Source organism: Tupaia chinensis, unplaced genomic scaffold, assembly GCF_000334495.1.
Source record: "Tupaia chinensis unplaced genomic scaffold, TupChi_1.0 Scaffold000350_1, whole genome shotgun sequence".
Classification (NCBI taxonomy): Eukaryota; Metazoa; Chordata; class Mammalia; order Scandentia; family Tupaiidae; genus Tupaia; species Tupaia belangeri.
The window spans coordinates 3,991,103-4,002,370 of record NW_006159844.1 but is presented as its reverse complement, the minus strand read 5'-3'; the positions used below and the strand labels follow the sequence as shown (position 1 = coordinate 4,002,370).

The window sequence follows — 11,268 nt, the reverse complement described above, 5'->3', positions numbered from 1 at the left end:
GGCGGAGTGGAGGTTCCGCCCCCCGCCGGGAGGCTGCCGCGCGCTCTGAGGCGCTCGGGGTCTCCGGCGGCGGCTCTCGGGGCGCAGCACTTGGAAGAGCCTCCAGGTCTGTTTGGCCCCTGGAGGTGCCCGGAGGCCGCGCCTGAACCCTTCAGTGTGTTCGCATCCGGCTGGCGTTGACCAAAGAAGGCGCTTCTCCATGCTGAGCCGAGCGGCCGGGTTCCCGGGGCAGCGCGGGCCCCCACGGCCTCCACGCCCGCCAAATGCGCGCCCGAGGTCGCGGCCCCGCGGGATGGCGAACGCGGGGTCCGTGGTCGGACATTTCTCCCACTGTGGCTCTCGGAAACAAATGAGCGGGGCTCCTCCTGCGAGAGTGGAAAGAGGGGCAACCAGATAAATGGTAATAAAGTTACCATTTCCCGATTAAAGGTCACATCGTAATCTCCCAAGGGAGGTTAGTGAGAAAACCTCAAATTATACGGACTGGCTGTGGACCGTTTAATTTTTCTTTTCCTCCGTTCCTCCCCCAACTCTCCAAAAGAATACTTAAAACACTCGTGATTTTTTTTTTCCCTGAGAAAAGCTAAGCAACCACAACAAACGCTCAAGAGTTTTGGGTCTAAATTCATCAGCACATTGGAGTCAAGAGTTCAAAACTCCACAAAAACTGAACCTTAAACCAGCGTAAGGGTTTTCCTGAGCGGACCTGGGAAGGTCTGCAAATGTCTTAGTCCCAGACTTCAATGCCAAAGTCTCAGAAATACTAAGTTTTCGTTTTCTTATTTTGAAGCCTTTAAAACGTTTAATGTTTTCTTTGTCAAAATCAGATTTTAAAATTAAATGGAAGTGGTCACTCCTATGCACTTGGAAAAAAGAGTCTTAGTCCTTATTTTCCCTAATAAGTCCCATTTCGACTTCTTCCCTCTCTGATTTGGTCGAAGCAGGACCGGAATACGTGTTAGTAGCTCTCCCAGGCAACTATTACCGAGAATACTGAAGCAGCAAGGAAAGAGGTTCCTTTCCCTGGTCTATCTCTACTGCAAAGAATGCCAGTGAGAAATTATAAGGAAGTTTGCCATTTTCTTTTACAATAAAAGGGTGTACCCATAATTTACAAAGAAGAGCAGTATGTACAATGGTTAGAACTTTGATCTTCTGAAACTACCATTTTCTAAGCAAATTATTTCATTTTTTAAGAACCCTTATTTTTTCGATGTTTAAAATGAAGGAATAATGGTCCCACTCTCAAGAGAGATTATGAGGATTTAATGAAATAATGCAACCATATGGCACATAGTAAGCATTCATTAAATATTACCTGTGGTTATAAATGGCGGTTACAGATTGCCTTGTAAAAACAAGCAATATATACCAGAATATAGTTTGTCAGAAAGTCCATGGTCAAAAAGTGTCAAGGTATTTTGCTACAAACAATAGAAGGAGTGGATATAAAACAACCACTGTAGTAGCAAGCATTTAATAGATGCTCAGTGCTTTCGATGAGATCATCATTGCTTGGAAGAACATCATAACATCATGAAGCACAGAGTTAAAAAAATAATCTCAATTCCCACATATAGTTGATGAACACTATATATAAAGCTGTCTCATTATCCAAAAAAACCCTTTATAGTTACTTTTATTTTTACTTCCTTGAATCACAGATCTAGCATTTAAATTCACTTGGAGATGGTTCATTTATAATACACTTCAACCCTAAAGGGACAAACTATGTAAAATCAAAATTTTAAACATGGTTTTGAATTATCTTGCAGATTTAAAATTGATTACATTTTATACACTGAATATTAAATCATTAAATTATCAGATTTACAGAAGCAAGAAATTTAAAGAAGTAACCAAATAAATATTATGCTCTAAATACTTGTAAGAACAAGATATGTATATCTGATATATAATTTTTAACAGCATACCTATCACATTTACATTTGGAAAGTTCTTAATTAGCAAATGCTAATCATGTGCATTGCCATACAGTTAGACCATTTCAATGATGTGAAATTTTAAAATCTGAAAAGTTTCTAGGCAAAATGCAAGGTAGTGGCTATTCAATAATATGATGATTATGGAAATAATGCTGCATTCTGATGATGTACTATGTGGGCACATAAAAACTTAGGCTTGGGGCGGGCAGGTGGTGTGGTGATCAAGAGTGCTGGACTCCCGCATGGCCCACAGTGGTTGAGTCCCAGACCTGGTGGCTTGCTTTCTCACTTTCTCTCTTTCTCTCTCTCTCAGTCCCTTTTGGTCAAAATTTTTAAAAATAAAAAAAATTAAATAAAAAAGTAATTCTTAAAAAAAAATTGGCGGGGGGACCAGCAGTTAGCGTAATGGCTAAGTTGCTGGACTCCCATGTAGCATCCCGGACCCGGTGGCTTAAAACTCACGCCAGGCGCATGTGCGTGCGTGCCCAATATCCCGAGAAGAGAAAGGAGAAGGGATTGTGGTGTGGCCATTCCCCCTGGGAGGGTGATTTCTCGCTTTCTGTCTCTCTGTCTGTCTGGCGAGCGCACGCGCCCTATAGCAAAAACCTCTCCCCCAAAAAAGAAAACCTGGCGGGGTCATTTTCTGAGCAATTTTGGACTTTAGACATTGATTTCATTAAGGGTACAATTACATATTAATACTTGCCCATAAACATGTGGATGTAAAGTATGTTCCATGTATACATGTATTTTTCTTTCTAATACTCAATGGGCAATTTTATTTTTAAAAGTTACTTTTCAAAAATGTTTTTGGCATAATTTTGACCAAAATGTAAGCTCAGGTGTATTCATCCCCTGCCCCTGCCATCTTAATAAGAACAAAGCTTGGAAATTTTTCCTCAAGGGAAAAAAAAATGCTAAAAATTTCTTGACCATAATACTTCCAGGGCATTTATGGTTGTTATTAAATAGTACGGTATTATATGATATCGGTTTCATTTTCCCCAGAAGACACCTGTAAAATTACCAAAGGGATGAAATAGCAACTGATTATAGATACCGTTGATTATCATAATCTGGACTTTCTATTTTTAGACCAACTACATAAATGTCCAATTCCTGCTAATTAGAACTCTATGTACATTTCAGCTATACAGACACCTATCTTTTGTATTTGAAAAATTAGTTTAGAATATTCAAACTTGAATTATACATTACCGTTACACTACGATGGATATTTTATGGTGTCAATCTCTGAAGATAAAATCATATTTATCTACTTTAGTTTTTTTCACTCTCAGTGTTGGGCTAGCAATCCTTAATCTCATCACTTTTTGAATGACAGTGCTCTCTGGTTTGTAATGGCTGGCTCTCTGCTGTTGAAAGCATAAAAATCTATATTGAATACAATCAAATGGCAAGAATAAACAGAAAGCATGTAGATTGGAATATATCTGCCCTTTTATGAGGTGCTTAATTAATACCTTACTTTATTAGAAGAATTCATCATTAATTGTATAGATTTTGAAAACTTTTCTACAAATCAACATACTTTCTCAGAATAGAATATGTTGAATATATTGTACTCTAGTTAAATCAATGCATATGTTAACTTGGACAGCATGTTAGTATGTTAGTTACAAATCTGAGATACCAGAGCAGAGAATAGTCTATAAATATTTGAACTTAAAGTTCAGAATTATACTTGCAAAAATAGCTAAAATAACAATTTGAAATTCTTTTGATGACTCATTTATGCATTGTACTTGAAATAAAAATAGTATTTCAGAATTCTGTGTAATTTTCTAGTGCATTATTTTAAAAACTAACTGGACGTACTGTTATCATGAAGTAATAAATGAAGGTGCACTGAATTTTTCTTTAATTGAAATAAACTTAATTTTTAAAAATAATTTATAATTTTATAGAAAATGAAGTCTTAGGCAAATGCCTATAGGGTCTTTACAATTCATATTATGTATTATGAAAGTCATTCTTTGACCTCATTAAGTTTCAGCCATTAGTATTTTAAAGAAAAAAATGATTATGTATCAGTAACATGTGTCATATGACATATTTTAAAAGATAGTTAAAAATTTTAAGACTATCTCAGCTTTGATAACACTTTCAAAACTTGTAACATTAAAAAAAAACCTTAAATAGTGGCTTTCCATTACCTAGAGACATTTAGATCTACAATGTGATAACTAAGCATAATTAAAATCTCTTTGCATGGATGTTGAAACCATATTTATAACTGTCATTTTATTTTATCAGATTTGTTTTACTAAGTCATTGTGTAATGAGTTAAGATGGGAAGAATGGTGATCAGAAAAACAATTTTACCAAAAAAGAGAACATTTTATTTTCAAATCCAAACTTTTTTCTTGTTAGTGATATCAGGGTTGAAATTCTGGGTGAAGCAAATCTTTATTTGTGGCTAAGTGTACTTTCTCGTAAGGCCGAGGTAAACTTAGGTTATCACAAGGAAAGGACCAGGTGGGACTGAGTGGATGGTGGATTTTGCGTAGAGGTGGCACTATTATTTGCATTTTCTTCAAGAGAGAAAATTTTAAGTAGACAATTCCCAGAATTTGAAGAATAGCCTATAACTTCTAATTGCCAGACAGTTGTCATACTAGTTTTGTTTGGTTTTATTTTGTTTGTGTGGTCACAGTGTTTGTGTGCTAATAAATTTCCATTTTCTTGGGAGGGGGAAGGAATCAATGGAAAACCATAAATCAAATAATGAAATGGCTCAGTTAGAACTTTTATTTACTTTTGCAACAGCTTTATTTATGTTACTTACTTAAAGTGTACTGCTTGTTCCATGAAAAGAAGTGCCTAGCTTTTGGTTTTGTTTTTAAAGCGAGAGTATCACACCTCCTGCTTTCACAAACCTGTGCTATCTTAAGTACACAGAGGGTCGTGAGACACTGATGATGTGTCCTGCGTGGTGGGGCTACAAGATGATTAAGGCAAGTCCCTGTCCTCAAGCAGTTTACAGTCTCGCCCTCTAGCAATACTGTTTCTTAACATATTCACCAAAGTTCTTTTTAAAAAGCTGGCAAATCTACATTTCTAATATAGAAATGAACAAGTGAAATGAAAATTCACACTTTCACTCTTCCTGTGATTGCCTTAACTAGAAGTGCCTTACATCCTCTATATTCTTCTAGACTATTTCCTTTAATGTCTGTGCGATGAAATCTAATTCTATTCCTAAAAATATTCAATACGCAGGTAACGTACTTTTCCCAGGGTATGCAGTTTGGTTTACATAGCATTAGTAAATTTCATTCTCAAAATTAAGTGGAAGATAGTTTGCTATAGAAAGGCCCCTTGCACAGTTCTTTCAGAGGAATGAATAATCACAGCTTTCATGGAAGATCCACGTGAAAAAGGAGTTGATGGCTTGAAGTCTTATTTATGGAATCTTTAGGTAAAGTCATTTTCAAAAATGAGATTTCCATTACATGCCCATTGCTGGGGTTTCATTTGGAAAATTTGTTTACTCTTCCCTGGGGATTCCATATGTTGGTTGATTTATAAATCATACTTACAATCCAATTAAATAGAGTAATTTAACATGTTTGCTCCCACTATATTTATGGTGTACATTTGGTAGTCTCTACTCAGCCTAACTAGCTTTTCAGATTAATTACATGCCCTTCACTGAAAACATTAAACAGATTTGGGAAGTTTAAGTCATGTACTCTTTTACAGGAAAGAATAAACAAACATCAATGCTACCTGTAGTTGTTTTCCTTTGCAGTGGAAAATTTTAGTTTTTCAGCGATTGCTTCATAAATAACAATTACTTTACCCAGTAGAGATTTATATCTTTTACTAATGTCATGTTTCAAAATTAATAGTGAGAAAATTGGTGTGTTTATTGAATCACTAGAATGAATGATGAGTGAGGGTCTAGGAGGCAGGTACATTTTAAAGCATGTTTGTTCTCTCATCTTACTCCTTTTTTTCTAATTTTCCTAAATCTGAGCTTTAAGTACGTTTGTCTTATGTGTGAAAGTAAGTTCAAATAAGAAATTCCTCTTACCGCAGTTTAGGTCATAAATTAAACTGATGAAAAGTTAAGAACTATTTTTATATGTTTAAGGCTAAAGATTTCTATCTTTTATTTCAATAAACAGCCTTCCTTTCCCTTTGCCTTTATCTTTTTTCTTTTCTTTTCTTTTTTTATTTTTTTTAATTTGCAAGAGGGCTCATGTGTTTGCCAGAGACAAAGAGAGGGAGAGAGAATGTGAGAAAGCACCCCTCGTGGGCGATGGTCACACTGTAACCCCCTCTCTTCAATTTCTCCCTCCTTTTGGGATTTTGGGCATGCAGGCAAGCATGCACGTACGTCCAGCATATTTCTCAAGCAGCCGAATCCAGGACTCGAACTGCGCAGTTGGCCAGGTGAGATCTAACTTCTGTAAGCACAATGCCAAGGGCTGACCCCCTCTTGCCTTTTTCTACAGGTTGAAGTCAACTCTTTCATAGCTTTTTCTGCTCTTTCTTTCTGCAACACAGAAAGAATCACATTGCTAAATCAATTCTAAATAAATGTTGCAGATTCTAGAGAATTTTGAAATATTTAGTACTACTCAGCATAGTAACATAGAGCGCATTTGGTGTGTAAAGGTTGAGAGATTGGACAACTAAGGAAAAACTTGGTAGTATACTTTTACACATGTGAAGGTAATATAGGCCTAAATTCAATATTCTGCCTCCCTGCACATTCCAGGAACATCATCTAAGATGAGAGCGTATCGAAAATGGTTTCTGAGGGCCATATTCAAGGATGAACATTTCTGGTCAAAAAAAAAGTGGGTCCATGTAAGGGAACTGTAGACATTGCAACAGAACAGTGGAGGCCCCTAAATAAAGGGCCAGCAGTTCCAAGGGCAAGAGTGCAAGGAGAGGAACAGGAAGATGACAAAACAAGAATTTCAGAGAGAACTATAATTTTGGATTATGGCTAAAATACAAAGAAAAAAGAATGGGTAGGGAAAATTTAGCTGTGATGAAAAATAGTATTCACCTTTTTTCAATCCAGTCATGCAGCCTTTGAAAAATGAAAAATCATTGTACATTATAAAGACGTACAATGATTAAATGAAAATAAGAAATCATTAAAAAAAGACTCATCAAAAGATACTTTTGCTAACTAGAACAATGTTTCTGTCAGGTGTAATATTAAATCTCGGGGCAGCATATGGCATAGTAGTTATGTCGCTGGACTCCCACACAACTGACCATGGTTTGAGTCCCAGACCTAGTGGCTTGAAACTCACACTGGGTTCATGTGTGTGTATGTCCAGGGTCTGGGGAGGAGAATGGAGAAGAAAGGATTGTGGTGTAGCTATGCCCCCTAGAAAGTGACTTCTTACTTTCCCTCTCACTCCTCCCACCCTGGGGACTGCACAGTTCCTAAGGCAAAAAGCCTCTAAGAAAAAAAATTAAATCTTTTAATCTTATGTACTTATAAAATACTGAGCAAAATTTATTATTTAATATCTTATTTAAAAATGATTTCAATCTTAAAATTCTTATTTTATTATTTTTCATGCACCTTGATAGCAATAGTATAGAATATTAATTTTAGGACGAAAAAGGCTGAATACAGATGTGAACACCTTTCCATACTGAACTGGAAGGATTCCTTTCTAAGCTAGCGTCCTGCCAGGTTACTGGGGAAAATGCTCAGAACTATAATCTTTGCAATGCAAATTTTTTCTTCAACTTGGTAGTTATCTTAATACTGTCTTCTGAAAGTCTTAAAATGTGTCTCCTTTGAGACATAATTAGCCAGTCTCAGAAAGAGGAAAAAGGGATTTTTTTTTTAGAAGAAACAGGTGAGAATTTACAATGAGAATTGGGTTCTAGACAAGGAAAAACTCTTTTACCAGATGTTATCTCAAAAACTTAGTTAGAGACTAAGTTGCCTTTTAAAAAATTGTATTTATGATTGATATTGTTATTATTTTTAATTTACCAGAAAGAGAAAAAGAGAGAGAGGGAAAGTGAGAAAGCAAGCCGCCAGGTCTGGGATTCAAACCGCAGTGGGCCATGTGGGAGTCCAGCGCCCCAACCACTGTGCCACCTGATGGCCCAAGTTACATTTTTTAACTCTCCAGGAAAAGCAGCATGATGTGTATGTAGGATCTTGCATCAAACAGGAGTGATACTTCTTTTAACACATGACCATTGACTAGTCAATTGGCCTAGGGTAAATAATCAAATCCCTTTATTTATATCTATGTATATAAAATGAGGATACAATATTATTATTATTCAACAACAGTTTAAGGTAGTTTCTTTCTTAGAAAATACATCATTTTTGAGACCTCTGAAGTACATTTTTATTTGCAATTGAACACTGTGTTTTATTTATGATACATTGCCATATAATTATGATAAACCCAATTGCTCATAATGAGCTGAAGTTCATTAGTCCTCTTTAGCTGCCTTTCTCCTTTCCCATCTTTCAAACAACAGACACTGGCAAACAGAAGAACATGAGGTATGAATTTTTACAGACTAAAAATACAAGGTTAACCCCTCTAATTTTTCTATTTTGACAGAAATCCATAAGCAATGTTAAATCACACCCATGTATATATGGATATCTATGTACATGAAGAAATATCTATGTACATTAAGAAATAGTTTTTGAGACTTCTGACTGTTGCATTCTTAAAGACATGGGAGCGAAAGCAAGCCGCCAGGTCTGGGATTCAAACCGCAGTGGGCCATGTGGGAGTCCAGCGCCCCAACCACTGTGCCACCTGATGGCCCAAGTTACATTTTTTAACTCTCCAGGAAAAGCAGCATGATGTGTATGTAGGATCTTGCATCAAACAGGAGTGATACTTCTTTTAACACATGACCATTGACTAGTCAATTGGCCTAGGGTAAATAATCAAATCCCTTTATTTATATCTATGTATATAAAATGAGGATACAATATTATTATTATTCAACAACAGTTTAAGGTAGTTTCTTTCTTAGAAAATACATCATTTTTGAGACCTCTGAAGTACATTTTTATTTGCAATTGAACACTGTGTTTTATTTATGATACATTGCCATATAATTATGATAAACCCAATTGCTCATAATGAGCTGAAGTTCATTAGTCCTCTTTAGCTGCCTTTCTCCTTTCCCATCTTTCAAACAACAGACACTGGCAAACAGAAGAACATGAGGTATGAATTTTTACAGACTAAAAATACAAGGTTAACCCCTCTAATTTTTCTATTTTGACAGAAATCCATAAGCAATGTTAAATCACACCCATGTATATATGGATATCTATGTACATGAAGAAATATCTATGTACATTAAGAAATAGTTTTTGAGACTTCTGACTGTTGCATTCTTAAAGACATGGGAGCAAAAATAACAACCAAATGAGCTAAATTAGAAAACAATTTTTTTTTTTTTTAAGATTTTTGCCATAGGGCATGTGGACTTGCCAGAGAGAGATAAAGAGAAAAGGAAAGCAAGAAATCGCCCCCTGGGGGGATGGCCATGCTATAATCCTTTCTATTCTATTCTCCTCTTAGGATTTTGGACACATATGCACACACATCTGTGTGTTTTCAAGTCACTGGGTCCAGGATTCAAGTCATGCACTTGGCTATGTGGGATCCAGGACCTTAACCACCATGCTATCTGCTGGCCCAAAGACAATTTTTATGTTTCAATTGAATTGGGAAAAGTATCTAACATTTATCTTAACTCTAAGGATTAAATTTTTTTTTTCCTAATAGTATTCTACTATTTACATTATATTTTCTAGTATTTTACATTATATATTTCACTAGGAAATAGTTTGATATGTTAGTTCATTCATGTCACTACCAGGAAATAGAATTTACTCTTTATTTCTGTATAGTATAGAAATTGAAGGGAAAAAAAAGCTACTTGAAAAGGATACCAAATGTTCATGCCAGAATCAGAATTAGAAATTAGGGAGGTTTGGGGTTGTTAATAGCAACGATACCAACAATAATTCACCGGATGCCAAGAGAGCTCTGGTTTCTAGGCAGGCTTGTTTTCCAGTGCTGCTGCATCTTGTTTGCAAACAAAGATTTTACATCTAAATGCAGTTCAAGAGATTTATTCATATGCTTTTTAATAATTCATATCACAGGGCCCCAAAGCCTTGCAAATGAATTTCTCAATTTCAAAACCATGCATAAGAAGTTCTTTTATATTTGGATAGACATTCTCCTTTCTGATAAAATATAAAAACTCACTAAAAAACTCTTGCAAGATCAACTGTCTGATTTTGCATGTCCTTTATATGACAGGCATTCTCAACTTGATGTCTTAAAATATGAATCAGGTGTTATTTAACAAAGGTCATGCTGATTTCGAGTTTTTAATGTGAAGCCTACATTCTACCCTTCTGTACTGGAAATGAAAGTTACACCAACCAGACCCATCACAAATGCTTCAAGAAAAGAACCAAATAAAACCCAAGCACTGGACATGTCGACCAAGGCAGTGTGGGTAGCTGAACATATCCTCAGAGTATTTGGTCACCGTTAGTTCTTTCCTTTCCATGCATCTCCTTCCTATACTTCCAAAGAGCAAGAACAAATATTCGTACAGTGAGTGTTCTGGTTGTAGCGCCCTCAAACCTTTTGTGGAAAGGATAATACCTTGCCTTTTGGCAGTATGTTTGTTTAAGTAGCAAGACTGACTGCCTTTAGAATAGAATGAAGGTCGAATCTTAAAAACAAAACATAACAAAACAAAAAAACAGAACCTTTTCCAGAATTGCTTTCTGCTTCTTATAAGAACGTGTTCTTGATTGCTATAATGTGATTCTTTTCTACCTCTCTTTTCCCACTCCTCTCAGGCACCAAATGGTCTCCCAGCTGTGAGCAGTTTTGTGTCAGCATCCAGCATGGCTCCTTACCCTACCCCGGCCCAAGTGTCGCCTTACATGACCTACAGTGCTGCGCCTTCTGGTTATGTCGCTGGACACGGGTGGCAACATGCCAGCGGCACCCCGCTGTCCCCCCACAACTGTGACATTCCCGCGTCGCTGGCGTTCAAGGGAATGCAGGCCGCCAGAGAAGGTAGTCATTCTGTCACGGCTTCCGCACTCTGATGGGAAATTCCGTCTCCAGCAGCTTCCCCAGGTCTCCCCCACTCAGTGCAACCTCCCCCTCCTCTCAAGTCTCACAACTCAGCTCTCCTGCCCGCCAACCCTCCTGCCTCAAGAGCTGGCTTTATAGACTCACCTCCTTTGTGCTGATGACACTTAAATATTTCTTGCCATAACCTCTCTCACGCAGAA

The 11,268-nt window shown here is 36.8% G+C and overlaps 1 protein-coding gene across 1 annotated transcript in view; it reads left to right on the top strand.

The window, feature by feature from the left end:
• PAX9 (paired box 9) overlaps positions 1–11,268 on the top strand; it is a 19,922-nt gene extending 8,654 nt beyond the window's left edge. Inside the window, 1 exon segment of the mRNA XM_027773380.1 lies at positions 10,825–11,268. Within this exon segment, the coding sequence (XP_027629181.1) occupies positions 10,825–11,079 (255 nt within the window). The 3' untranslated portion in view covers positions 11,080–11,268.